This window comes from Asparagus officinalis, chromosome 6 (genome assembly GCF_001876935.1).
Source record: "Asparagus officinalis chromosome 6, Aspof.V1, whole genome shotgun sequence".
In the NCBI taxonomy this organism is placed as follows: Eukaryota; Viridiplantae; Streptophyta; class Magnoliopsida; order Asparagales; family Asparagaceae; genus Asparagus; species Asparagus officinalis.
The window spans coordinates 61,734,779-61,749,846 of record NC_033799.1 but is presented as its reverse complement, the minus strand read 5'-3'; the positions used below and the strand labels follow the sequence as shown (position 1 = coordinate 61,749,846).

Sequence of the window (15,068 nt, the reverse complement as noted above, 5' to 3'; positions counted from 1 at the left end):
AAGAAATTTCACACTACACTACAAACAAACCTCTGTAAGTGAACCTTCAGGAGAGGATAAGCCATAGAATTTCAACGACACGTCACAATGTGTGCTTTTCTGATACATTTTTGTCCTGATATGAAGTTCTTCAAATCTACCACATACAATATCTGTCTGATTAATACTTATGATTTGAGCAGCTGCTTGGCCAACTGACACATCAACTACGAACTGCATCATATTTTGCAAGGTTTTGCCAGGAATAAGAGACAAATCATCCTCCTGCTGATAACTCAACATTTTATTGATTGCCTGCCACTCTTCTTTTGTCAAATTTTCCTCTTCTTCCAACCTTGATTCTGGTAAAATTCTTGCAACTGAGTCATCTCCAGAAACAGTGTTCCTACAGTTGATAAAGAGGAAGAAAAGATGAAATGATGAAAAAAAAATCACTAGTTAATAACTTGTTAATGAATGTCTAATATGTCTAATATGACCAAATAAAAAAGAACCGCAATACTCTAAAAAATAAAGAAACTTGTGCAGAAAATAGAGCAAGACTTCTACAAACCATCCAAAATTCCACCAGCTTCTTTTCAAATTACTCTTCTGCTGAGAAGCTTCCTTTGATTTCACAGATTCAATTCTAGCACGAGCAAGTAACCTGAAGAAAAGAAATAGAAATTGGTTATGCAAAATACCAAAAGAAAGCTCAGTAAAAAAAGACAGATATCATCATAATAGTAATAAGACAGTATTAAGGTGCATACCTCCACAATAGAATCACTTTTGAACTAAGGGCTTTCTCAATCTGCCTAAGTTCGGAAATATCCACATCAGGCATTTGCAAAGAATTTGCATACATTTGAATATAGCGTCGACGAAGCTGACAAAGATGCTTTATTCTCTCCCAAGAAAACCAGTAACTTCAAACAGCAAAAGGATTCACACAATTTGAGTGTAGATAAAAAGGATAAATCCAGAAAAAACTAACATATTCCAATGTAAATTTTGGTGAAATACATAGCCGGCACATCTAAAATCAAGTTTGCAAAATAGCATCATGGAGACAGACTGCAGCATTGACTTTCAATATAACCACTATCAAAACGATAATAAAGAGAGAATGTGCTACCACATCTTTTTTTGCTGCAAACCAGCAAGAACAGCATAGCGCCACCAGGCACAAGGATCTTCCGAAACTGGTAACATAGGCCTAAGGTGAGATACATCCACACGAGTTTTATATCTCGAAATAGTTTCCAGTAGTTTTATGCCATCATAATACTGAGCCTGGTACACGTTAATGCAGAGATGAAAGAAAGTTTAACTAAACAGTCTAAAACGAAAAAGTAGTTAAAGAATACACACTCACTCAGAGAGAGAGAGAGAGAGAGAGAGAGAGAGAGAGAGAGAACTGTTAATGCAGAGATGTAAGAAAGTTTAACTTAACAGTCTAAAATGAAAAAGTAGTTAAAGCGCAGACACCCACAAAATCCTGTATGTATGAGCAACTAACCTCAGATATAGTTAATGAAACATCACTAAGGACAAGTGAAGCCTTCTCAAAGGGTATATCAGGATTCTTCCTTTCCTTCTTCCCAAGGCGGTGATATTTAAGAACTCCATTTATAGGTGATACCAAGTATGTGCGGTTCATTGCCCAGAGGGAAACTGCTAGTTCCCTAGGAAGTTCATCAATCCCATCTTGAAATATCTAGTTCAAAAGTAATTTGAACGAGATTTATAAGTCAATACTTAATATCAAGTCAAGGAGAGAGTAAAATTTAGAGAGTAGAAATGCAACCTTGGTCCATTCTGAAGGATCCAAATCTTCCCAATTTTTATCCACTTTCCATGGTGTGCTGTCAGTATCATGATAAAAAGCAAGTCTCTGGAGTTGAAGGGACTACAAAAAAAAAGATCATAATGTCAACTGAGACAAGCTTAGCAACTATGAAAAGCATGTGGCTAGAGCAGGAACTTCAAGATGAAACTATCAAAACTTGCAAAAACATGCAAGACAGGGCTTACCATTACCAGGAGCTAAATATGGTAACCAACTAATAAACTAGCAATACTTGTATCATCCCCTACAGTTTTAAATATGGTAACCACCTAGAAAACTACATAAAGCACATTGTAGGGGATGATAATGATACACCTAGTTTATCTTGACATACAAATAACAGAACATGTGCATACAAAAATTTATGCCTTTCAGAGGTTTCTAACTCATTTGTATAATAATTGCATGAAGCTATTATTATTGAAGGAAAGAAGAATTAGATGGGTGACTTAGAAACTCTGTAATGTCCAATTACTCTATTCATCATTATGTTAATATTATTGATTAGTTTATTGGTAGTTAAGATAACATATACAAGTCTTGTGACAAATGTTTGCAAACAGAAACTGACACAGATATGCAAACATAAAAATTAGAAGGGGTTTTGTGCAAAACCATTATACAGTTGTCTTATGAACAGCTGAAACTTGGGGAGGCAGCATAAGAGGAGTATTGAGAGGTGTACATGTGTATCATGAGGTGGACATGAGTAGTAGAAGGTAAGAGTATTCTCTGTTCTAGATTCTAGTAATGGAGACTTTTTTTAAAAAGAAAGTCCAGAGAGAAACAGTCATCTATTGTTCAACCAACCTCTTCAAAGAAAAGTTTTTAGAAGTTGACTTAAGGATCTTCGGACAGATCCATGCCAACCATCCTGATTGTCGGGATGAAATTCAGAGAGTATACTTGCAAGAAGGTCCTTGTTAACTACGAGAACATAATTTCCTACAAAAGAAATATGGAAATCTCTTATGTCATTTTAGTTCCAATTGGTTTCATAAGTTTGGGAATTGGTTAGAATGTACTGTATCAAAAGATGAAGCGTATTGTTTACGTTACTATATAACGAGTCTAGAACTTCAAGAACAACGGGGTGGCGATGCATTTGCTATGGAAGGATTTTCTAATTGACAAAAAAAAGAGAGAGGTTACAAGTTCATGTTGTGGTCCAAATAGTGCTCACAATGAAGCTTGGAGGAAGTGCAAAGCATTGATGAATCAAAATAAGCACAGTGAGGTTGTCATTGCCTCACAATCTAATCAAGTTGAAAGAGATCACCGGATTCATTTAACGGTAACGATAGATTGAGTTTAATTTATTCTACGTCAAATGTTGGCATTCAATAACTCAAGTAATCAAGGAAACTTCCTTGAACTTGCAAATCACAAGCCATTGACAACATCTTCAAAGGTACTCATAGAAATTTAAAAATTGTAGCACATAGCATCCAAAAGGATACTATAAATGTTGCAGCTAGTGAGGCCACTAGTACAATTATCAATGATCTTTGAGATGATTATTTACTGTTTTAATTGATGAATCCATGATATATCAATCAAAGAGCAAATGCTCATTGCTTTGCGTTATGCGAACAAGAAAGGGTGTCTCATTGAGTGTTTCCTTAGTCTTGAACATGGGTCTAAAACGAATGCTCTGTTGCTTAAACAACTTTTTAAGTCCGAATTTGCAAAATATAGCTTGAGTTTGTCAAGACTTTGGGGACAAGGCTATGATAGAGTTAGTAATATGCAAGGAGAATTCAATGGACTCAAAAGTTTGATATTCAAAAAGAATGGATTTACTTTTATGTGCATTGCTTTGCTCATTAGCTTCAATTAGCACTTGTAGCTGTTGCAAAAAAAAAAGCAAGTTGAAATTGATTTGCTACTTGGTTGCTAGTTTGTGACATACTGTTGGTGCTTCTAGTAAGAGTCGAGATATTTTTCAAGAAAAAGAAATAGTAAGATGAGAGAAGTGGTAGAAAGCTATGAAATATCTAGTGGACGTGGCTTGAATCAAGAAGCCAGTCTTAAAAGAGTCGGGGACACTTGTTGGGGCTCACGTTATTGTACATTACTTAGTATAACTACCATGTTTTCTTTTATGATTGAGGATCCTGAAATCATTAAGGAGAATGGTATAAACTCAAGAGCAAATAGATGAAACTTGTGCATTCAATTTTTTGAATTTGTCTTTAACTTTTATTTAATGAAAAACATACTTGGAGTCATTAAGAAAAGAAGAAAATTCTTAATATTTTAATAATCAGTATAGAACAGTTTTAATAATCAGTATAGAACAGTTTTGCAATATAGAGAAATTTCACTGGTCCATAAAATTTCATTCCACTAGTAATGCATAAACACCCATGTCACAAAGAGAAACTGATAAAATAAGATAATTACAGTCAAGGAACTGTTTCTACTTGAGGAACAGGCATAAATTTATCATTAGAATTCTCTTCTTTTCTTAATACAAGAGTCATTATTGTGAACTATTTCTTTCTGATTCAAACAATTCAAAAAATGTTTCCTGTTATCTCCATAACTCTAATAAATAGTATCGTGGGACATCTCTACAATTTCATGTGATGTGTGCTCTCAGTAGTCACTACACTGTGCAATTTAATAAAAAAGGTTTAAATTCACCACTAAATTGGATATTATGTAATAAACCAAGTTATATAAGACGACTGTTACCAGCCTCCCGATTCTTTATTACTTAAAATATACCATAAATAAATTGAATTCTCTAGCCCATGATACAAGTCATATTCAAACATCTTTACTTTCAGATGTCTCTAACACACATCTTTTATGTTATAAACTTTATGGACACGGATGCCAAGTATGGAAGTCTCTTCATATTCAAAATGCAGTCTCTATGTAGAATGTCTCCTCTATCAAAGCATGACCTATCTTGTAACTTTTGATCACCAACACTCAAGAGTGATTGCATCACTAATGTAATTTAATAAATAAGTAAAGCTACAAATTTGTTAGCTTCAAAAAGCTACATCAAGCCCATCAGAAAACTAGCAAAGCCAAATATTAAATTGACAGCAGGGCGAGAAAAACTAATTTGGCATTCTCACAGAAAATCTCATACAATTATATCTGTTCTGATTCTGTTCCTTTATAAATGCGTGACACAACATGTATGAAGGAAAAAGAAAAAGTGACATGTTAGCAATTGTCGTTCATCACTAAATGAGATATCATTACATGGTATGACTTAAGATTTCATGCATGATACATTCAACTAGCAAAATTGAACAATCTACTAGGGGACATTTGGTGTTCCTCTACTGCTTTGCTTAATATTTGTAGCATTAAGGATATAAATATCACGAGATCTGAGGATGGCACCACAGTTCAGAATCACCATAAATGATTTTGGGATTTACACAGGTCAACCCTATGATTTTGGGATTTACACAGGTCAACCCTTCTAATCTGAATAATTGAATGGGTCATACATCAATAGAGCTTCCAAATATGTCTGGGAAAACTCGCCCAGTCTAGTTTGCCAACCATAATGTTTGTACGTAAATCGAAGCTGTTAGCGGTGCTACTGGTTTGTTGTAACTTCAAAACCTGCATTTCATAAATCCATGTTTTTCCATGACTTAATAACATAGAAGTATCAATTATACCCAACCAACACAATTTTCCACATCAAATGTCAACCAAGATTTGGGCTTGTTTTTTAATTATTCAATGTAAGTTCTTCATATGGAACACTACCACCAACCCAACCCAACTTATATTCCTTGTAACAAGCATGAAACGCCATCATCCCCACTGGTCCCTTAACACATGTATCCTTGATTTGGCCCCCTAATACATGTAGCCTCGATTTCACACAGTAACACATGTCCCCCAAATATTTGCACGAATTATAATGCACTTTCATAGTTACATAGTTCATTAAAATTAACTCCGACGGTAGTAATTTCAGTCCTATCATGAGCCTAATGCCATCCTATTTCTAATTGAGCACTTATATAGGGAGGAAAGATAAAATATCTGGTTAACTGGTTGATATCAAAATGATTGCTGCTTTACTTGATTCTTGTCTGGCGTTGCTGGGCATTGAAGATATATGGAATTTAATTAGAAGAGATAGAAGACCTAACTAAATAACATATCCAAATATTGGTGTGTATGTTATTAACAATCCAGAGAATGAACTAACCTTACGTAGCTTGTCAAGAGCACTGCTCGTATCAAAAGTTTCATTGCCTTGATCATCTGTTGTTACTGCAGCAAGCTTTGATAAGGTGACTCCAGAACAAAATGGGTGCCCATGATGACTGCCATATACACTACTTGTGAAAAGCAAGCAATAGAACGTTACAGACTTCATGAAAAAGATGCTATACACATTTTACAAACCTGATTGAGTCCTCATATCTAATATGAACATGACTAATAGTGACTTTAAGATTGCCAATGACAGTAGCAATCAGTGAACCTAACCATGAACTTCCAGCAGGTCCCTGAGTAAAACAATGAACAAAGCAATTAGCAAAGAAGTTAGAGAAGTCCAAAAGTTTATTACAAATCCACAATATAACTATATTACATAGGGCTAACAGTTCATGAATTGAATACGCTAGTAAAAAGAATAAACAATAATAGGTCAGAAAATATGTAAAATAAACCATGAAACAACTCCGTGCAAGTAAAGAGATACTAACCAGTTCTAATAAAAAATAATGGTGTCAACATTACAGGCTATATCTGTTATCAGCTACGTAAGTGAAAGGCAGGCTAAGCATCAAATTAACTGAGCTCTATCTGTCTCACACACACATATATTTCGCCTTATCTTTCAAGTTCTAAAGTACCCAGGAAACATCAGCCACTTTCCAATTCATCGTCTTTGAAATATTGAATTTTTTGCCACATTTATCTTCCATACAATAAACACAGATATAAATACCAGGATCTTTATATGTCACCATGTACTGATATACATATAGGCATTCAAAATGTCAACTGATATAAAAATTTGAACCCATCCTGAACATGTGGCTATTACTTGTTTGAGAATCAACTTTAAGAACTAACATAGAGAACTAACCAGGTGCTAGAAAATGCCGCAAAAGAAAATGTGTTTTAAAGTATTCAATGTATAGGAACAAAGCCACAAATAGCATCAAAAATTTTAATGTTCAAAAAATAATAGGGCATGTATATAATTGAACTTGCAAAACAAATATAATAAAATGTGGAAAACATCAAACGACAGTGAATCAGAGAAACAATTACTGAAAACAGAGCTCATACAGTTCCTGATTTTGATCTCCTAGTCACTGCTTCAATGGTTGCTAATTCAGCCTCCTGCATATATATAGAAATAGCAGTAAAGCATTAACTTACAACAGCATCAAAAAAATGTAAAAGAACTATCTCATGCAGAACCTAACATGTGCAGCAAGGAAGAATACATCAAAGAAATACAACCAATAAACATACAGTACCTTAGAAAATAGCCAGCAGTCAAACTAAAAACACTACAACCAAAAGGCAATAAATGAAATCCACAAAAGTAAGGTAACTGTTCTAGAACCTCTAGATACCTGCATTTGCATTAATATTTTGAGGTTTATCACACCATTCTCGTTCTAAATAAAAGAGAAAGCAAATCATCCAAATTGGCGATAGCCAATTAATAACTACCCAAGCACACAAAGAAGTTGCAAGAAACTTTAAGGGCTGTTCAGTTTGTTACAATTACAAAAATAAATTACAGACAACATTGCATGTGTATTTCTTGAGGAATTCAACTTCAAATCTATTGTCTGGATATCCACAATTTTATCGATAAAATGTATTTCCAATGCAATATTCAGTGTTTGGTTGAAGAACAATTGGTATAAAAGCTATATCTTCTACCCTTAGGAAAGGCAAGAGGTCATCCTTTGAATTAAGGTCTTTTTGCGTTTCAAGCCGGATTTTTTTTTATGGTATGAGAAAGAGAAAGGCGAGAGCTGTCGAGTATTCTATCATTCTATCATATAAGGAAATGCAGTGTAAATGGTTATTTATATGGGATAGAGAAGATTTTCTTCTAAGAGGTTTTTTACAGTTATACTTTTTCAATTTTCTTCAAAGTTGTGGGAAGCAAAAAGCAGAGCCGAAGGGCAAGATGTCGCCTAGGCTTTTTGGGGCTTAAAGCAGCGCCAAGCCAAAAAATCACCAAATCAGTTTGTCCTTTTTTTATTTTTAAATTTAAATAGGCAGAAGTTCGAAAAATAAGAAAAATAGCAAAAATCTAAAAATAATAAAAAAGTAAGAATTGGAGAAAAACTTTCTACAAATGCATATGTGATGATTAATAGAGATCCTAAACATGTAGATGTGTAAAAGTACATAAATTTAAACACGTAAACAACAAAATCTTATACACATTGTAATTTTGTAAACTAACATGTTCTGCACTATGTACATCAAATACTTAACAAGTTAATGACTTAATGTAATTTATCAAAATGAAAGCTCTTGGTGTTGAACTACTTTTGGGCCTCTTTCCATGCCACATTAGGCTTTTCCAAGTGGAAAGTGGCTAAGCGACCAAAACCCTTAAGCGGGCACTAAGCACCACTTGTTACAACACTGATTTTGCATCTTTTGTTCACACCAAATTGGTTACAGCATTTGTTATCATATTTTCTACAAACATTTAACTTTCTTAACTAAAACATTGAAAGCAATTAAAATACAAATTTGGTCGCAATATTTACATCTACAGTTCTATTGTCAGTAGCCTCTTAACAAGGACACTAGTACTATTTTTTTACTCCTTTGTTAATCTCCTCAACACAAGAAAAAAACCATACTGATGTAAATTTCTTTCCACGCTCACTTCACAAAAGATATACATAAAAACGTCTTTATCCAAATTTTTGACAAAAGGCAAGCAACCAAAGTTGTTTACGGATCATGTAGCTTAGGGGGTCTTAATTGGTTTTGCCTATCTGTGTTTTGTCCAAAGGTTCGAATATGGGTCTCTCTAATACCATGTTATTAAAGCGTGTTGAATGTTAAAACATTTCTTTCAAAAATGCCCTCCAAAACACATACATGCATACATAAAGCATACCCCCATCAAATCAAACACATAATAGATACATATACATATATACATAAATCATATCCCTTCGAATTCTTCTCATAACCCCCAATCTTATTAAATCACATTAATTAAAGGCTTTAGACTATAGCATAACTATTCCTTACTACAGGTAGATGTATTTTATAAACTATAGCACGACTCTTATATACAACACTCATATATATCTATGTTCTACTAAACTTTCGATGTTGATAAGCTTTATATCTATATAGTATTATATATATATACATTACACAAGTATGTACACTAAAAAATTGTATATATATCTTTAGTATAACTAAAACTTGCAAACCCATAATGAGTTAAACCAGTTTAGCTTAATAATATTATATAATATCAAAGATATTAATATATATCTTTAAAATTGGATGTAAAATATACCATTAGCTCCGTTGAGGAATCGATTTAGCTTAAAGACAAAATGACCAAAGTGAGTGGACCCCACTCACAAGGAGAAAACTAGTAAGAACCGATAAGCCAAATTAAGATTAAACATTTTTTATTTATTATTACTATTATAACAATTATTTAGTACATTTCTTGCAATTTAATCCATTATAACCCCCATAACACTCATATCCCAACTCAATAATTATACCTATCAATCCATTCAATTACCTACCGTAACCCCCAATCCTTAATTAAATCTGGTAATTATGTTTTTAAAACCTCCATTAACAATATTACATATTAAGGTAAACAAATTCCTCCAACAAATTGAACCTATAAGGGTATATTAGAATTAATATAAATCTATAATCTTCAACCATCACCATAACTTTGGAGTTTGGTGTAATAGTTAGAGGGACTTAATTAAAGATAGTATAAGAGCAACCCAGGTTCAAATCCCACTGGCCACAAATTAAAGTAGATTTTCTAAAAATTGACACCTATTAGAATTACTATAAAACTATAATCCTCAACCATCACCATAACTTCGGAGTTTTGGTGTAATAGTTACAGGGACTTAATTTTAGAAAATCCATCATCCAACACCAAAAAGAAAACTATTCCTCTCTCCCCCTACACCACCTCTCGCACCAACCATAATCGTGTCTCCAGAACGCACTACACAGCATATGTTTGTATGCTTTTCAAAGCTTGCCCTTCTTTCGTGCATTTCAAAGTTACATATAAATCATATGATATTATAAACTTAGTATTTTACTTAGTATTTCACAATTATATAGGTACGCATGTGTATTCATTACCAGAACACCGTGAAATCAACCTTAACCTTTGAATCAACTAAAACTTGAGAGAGATCCACCATTTTTTAAATAAAACTTAATTTTTAGGAGACAATTTTGTCCTTTAATTTTTTACGGATTTCTAAACTCATTGGTGAGTGGGTTAGGATGGGATCTCTAATCTCCTTCATATATGTCAGTTTTATCAAGCTACAGGCCAAATGCTAGCAGTTTTCCATGGACCCACATAGCAAAGGATATTTATAATAAAATCTAATTCTTAAATCAGTAGATTATGATCTCCTTACTCAGGAAAAATTTACTATAACTCATCAAATTTTTAGAATATTAAACCTACTTATAGCTAGTATATTCTTCAATCTCTATCCGAAACATCAAAATTTGGACTGTATTAAACTTGACTACTTGAGTAATTCAAAGGTTACGAACAATTATTTTTCTTAAACAGCACTACTAAGATATTACGTATACACACATTAACACAATGTGCAATTAAAAAGTCAGTTCTCAAATAGAAATTAGCATTAGAATGTGGTGGATCTCTCTTGAATTTCAGTTATTGAAATGTTAATACCAAGGTTGCTGATAGCGGATCGCGGCGCGTCGCGGCGAGGTATCGCTATATTGGGCTATTGCGGCAAAATCGCGGCAAATGGCGCACAGTCAAATAGCGGTTAAATTTAAATATATTTAAATATCCTAAATAATAAGAAAATTCATAAAAAAATCTAAAAATTCAATTAGTTGTAAATTTCTTGTATTATCAGTAAATAACAATTAGTAGGCTTGTTGTATGAATGAAACTATAAAGAAATTCAAGAAATATAGCATCATAATATGTGTGATAGCGGGTTTAGCCGCTTTTAACCGCGAAAATCCGCTTTAAACCGCGAAAATCCGCTTTTAACCATGAAAACCCGCTTTTAACCCGCTAAAATCCGCTTTTACGCGCTATTCGAATGAATAGCGGATTTTCCCGCTTAAGCCAGCCGCGAAACCCCTACGCGTAGCGCTGAAGGGCCGCGACCGCTATTCGCGCTGCTATAGCCCCGCTATTGGCCGCTATTTACAACACTGGTTAATACATGTATGTTTTACTACTTACGTTAATAACTCTTACGGATTTCACAATTATCAAGGAGCCTATGCTTATCTTCTTGAAAAACAATGAGTTATTGATCTTTTTGAATATTAATACATCTAATTGGAACAATTTGGTTGTAAACAGACTATGATCATCTTCTTGAACCTATAATACCAACAATCACCCATCAATTTTAGTTGTATACCTTGCCATATTAATTGTGGTACCACTCATGCATTAAAGAACAAAGAAGAGGACAGAGAAGGGAAGGAAAATGATGATCATTATCGCATGGGATTTTAAAGGAAATAGTTAGAAGCAGTTATTATTCACAATGTAAACTAAAAGAATAATATGGTTTAAGTGTAAAATTGATCAAAATCCTTATCTTCAATAGCAACTTCCTTTTCTCCCATTTCTTCTCTGTTTGCGTGTCTTCTGGTCACTTTTCTTTTTCTTTCTCGTCTCAAAATAAATAAATAAAAAGCACAAAAATCAAACTCGAGAGGTAATAAGTTGATGAATCATTCAAAAAAAATTGAACCCAATTAATAAAATCATTTCGCGCATTTCTTCCCCCTCCGTAATTGATCTCGTCCCAAATCGCAATTGAGCCCAATCAAATCTAAAATTGTTTCACCTAATAACTTCAACCATTCAGTATATATTTGCCAATGTTGCTTTGCTATTGATATTTGCAATAAGAACAAATGTATCCTTGGATTTTACCCAAAATCTTAATAGAACACAATCAAACACAAAATCTTTTTGCCCCATTTCTTTTGCTTGTAAACTGATTCCTCGTGCATTTTACTTATGAACTCGTAAACTTTTCTTCATTCTGTTAATTAACCGAGCTCATTAGCATCATTTTTCATTGCTCATACTTGTTTTTTAATATTTTTTTATGTTCTTTTGTGAGTTCAAGGAGATGATAAAGTATCTTATTTTCTTCATCTATTTTGTTTAAAAGCAGTATGGAAGGACTCGGAATCAATCGAAGTTTTTTTTTTCAAGTCAAAACGAATTCAAAGACTAAATTCGTGGAGAATGATGGGATTTTATTTTTAATGGGTCTCACGAATGAAACTGTAAACTGTATAGGGCAGGGACAGAAGCGGGTGAGAGGTTTGGAGACTAATTTGTGGGACTTTTTATATATAATGTCTTTCTTCTTAAAATTTAACTCACTCATTTATTCCCAAATCTCTCCTAACCACCACACCCCCCCAACCCAATTATTATGTTCAACGAATTAGAACAGGACAAGAGGCAATAGTGTAGGAATTTTCCAACGCTATCAACTCACCTCCCATTCTCCCATGTATATGTATATGTGTACATATATATACATATATAGAGAGGGGGAGAGAGTGGTGAAGTAAAAGTAAAATAAACGTAAGTCGATAGGAGATCTTGTCCACTAACTTTTTTATCCCTTGATTTTGCTTTGGGATTTATTCTATACACCAAAGAATAAGATATCTTGGAGATTATAGCCTTGATTTGTATCATACGCTAGCACAAATCTCAAAGCTAATTAAATGGATAAAAACTTGGTGGACAAGCTACTCCAGTCAACTTAAGTTTACAAGATTTTTATTGTGTATGTATATATGTACATAAAATGGTGGCTCATTTTTCTGAACGAGCTACCAAGAGATAATCATGTAATGAGACCCACCATAAAAGTCATATCAAAAGATGTGGGCTTCACCCTTCAATCTCTTGGTAGCTCATTTTGCTAATAAGCCGCCACCTTATAACCATCAAACCCATATACACACACACATAAATATACATGTGTATGTGCACGTTTTGTATATGTATATATAAGTCATGGATATCAAGCAAGAATTACAGTGAGACTAAAGCAATCTAAACCACCAGTTAATGCCGAACAATGATGTAATTAACAATGCACTAGAATACATTATCACACATGATAAAAAATCAATAAAGTAAAGATCAAATTTGATCATTTTTTTAGGTCAATGCAAATTTGATCATCTTTTTAGGTCAATTCAAATTTGATAATTTGTTAAAGAAGATTACCTCAATTTGTTGAAGCTTGGCCTCAAAAATCTTCTCTCTATCTTCCTCCTGCTTATGGTGTAAAAATTTACACATTCACAGAGAACAACATGCCAAATGTAGAACAAATATCAAGGCTTGTAAATTTCAGTATCATACCCTGGGAGTCCGTCCATCAGCAGGATGTGCAAGAACAAACACACGGTCGATGAGAACAACGACAGGCTCTTTACCAAGACTTTTCCAAGGAACCTATACTCATAGCATCAAATTGGAAGCAAGAAACCTCATCATCTTGAAGCATAAAAAAATATAAAAGTCTAAAGGACATATCATTTTGAAGCAAGAAACTTCATAAAGCAGGGGCTACCAAGGGGTCAGTGTGATCCATGTGTACAAAGAAGGACCAGTTACAAACTTATCTTAATTCTTTTTTCACTCAACGAGACCCCTACATCCAAGATTCTTTCCCAAGTAGGGCTTCTCTATTTGTTCATGCAAGCTTCTTTAGGGAAGGTTATCTCCCTTTCCTCCATAATCATTCTCCCCCCAAATAAAAAACAGAGCGTCTAAGCATAAGAGCTTTACTGCAAAGGTTAATATTTGAACTTCAAGCAGTCCTCACAGACTTTACTAGTTCGTGAATACACTTGCTAAATGTACAGAATTTGATTGTTCATTAATAACACTATAGAAAAAAATATTCTCACATGAAGGTTAATTTCCAATTGTCCATATGATCAAATTTTGAACAAAGTACTAGTCACACTAACCTGATAATAGTGCAGAATACGTACAAGATGTACAATATACAATGACTCCTCTTGCAATGGAAAACTTTAAAGACATCTAAAATGACAGATATTTGAACCACCAACCTAAGTTGCCAAGCCTACAACCTTCCAAGTTAGACATGGTAACTCAGTATATTGCCACCAAATAAGCTCATGTACAAAGGCCTACAGGCCTGTCACCAACTATGGGATTGTTCCATTCATGGCAACACTAATTGCAATGCAAGTGTCAATACATGCACCTGCCCTTGCTGCAACTGTTGTTGCATTGTGATTGTGTTTATTGTTGCTTGGTCAATTATAATTTTTTGCAATTTGCAGTTGCAATTGTAGGTGTTTGCTTTGAGCTGTCAAGTTTCATGGACACATTTTGTAACTACGATTTATACTGCATTTGCCAGTTGCAATGGAACAAACACTAGAACTGACTCAAAAGTGTCTTAGTTGCATGCAACTGCAAATACAACACCAAAATTTGTTGCGAACCAAACAACCCCCAAGTAAAAAATGGTAGACTTGCTTCAAATCCTTTCCCCAGCCATCAACAGGATGATTCAATAATAGACTGGGAAATTCATAATAGATATTGATAGAAAATGAAGCATTTGCAATTTTGATCAATTCCAGTGCCAATAAGAAGATAATTACTAAGTATAACTATACCCTTGAAGATAAGTGCTGAAAGTAAAATGCAAGTAAAACATTCTACTGTTACTTATAATAGAAGTTATTGGACACAAAACAATCAATGAAAATAAATTTCTGACAAGCTTGTTATCATGACATATTCCAATTATCTACAAACTTGAGTATAGACAGTTGTAAGAAATAAAGCAATAAAAATAGAAGTCCTTGAAAACAAAATAGGAACTGCAAAAATCGAAAAACATAAAGGAGACATGAGAACTGGTGGACCGCGCAGAATGCTCATAAACAGCAACAAATAACACTCAAACTAGCATGGGATAAA

At 33.8% G+C, this 15,068-nt stretch overlaps 1 protein-coding gene across 1 annotated transcript in view; it reads right to left on the bottom strand.

Moving 5' to 3' along the window:
- LOC109846239 overlaps window positions 1-15,068 on the bottom strand; it is a 104,358-nt gene that overhangs the window by 84,533 nt on the left and 4,757 nt on the right. The window contains exons 4-14 of the mRNA XM_020415462.1: window positions 13,464-13,556; window positions 13,326-13,373; window positions 7,127-7,180; window positions 6,230-6,333; window positions 6,030-6,147; window positions 1,790-1,891; window positions 1,502-1,699; window positions 1,118-1,275; window positions 753-908; window positions 554-646; window positions 31-385 (exon numbers count right to left, since the gene is read on the bottom strand). Coding sequence (XP_020271051.1) covers window positions 31-385; window positions 554-646; window positions 753-908; window positions 1,118-1,275; window positions 1,502-1,699; window positions 1,790-1,891; window positions 6,030-6,147; window positions 6,230-6,333; window positions 7,127-7,180; window positions 13,326-13,373; window positions 13,464-13,556 — 1,479 coding nt within the window. The remainder of the gene's footprint in view (window positions 1-30; window positions 386-553; window positions 647-752; window positions 909-1,117; window positions 1,276-1,501; window positions 1,700-1,789; window positions 1,892-6,029; window positions 6,148-6,229; window positions 6,334-7,126; window positions 7,181-13,325; window positions 13,374-13,463; window positions 13,557-15,068) is intronic.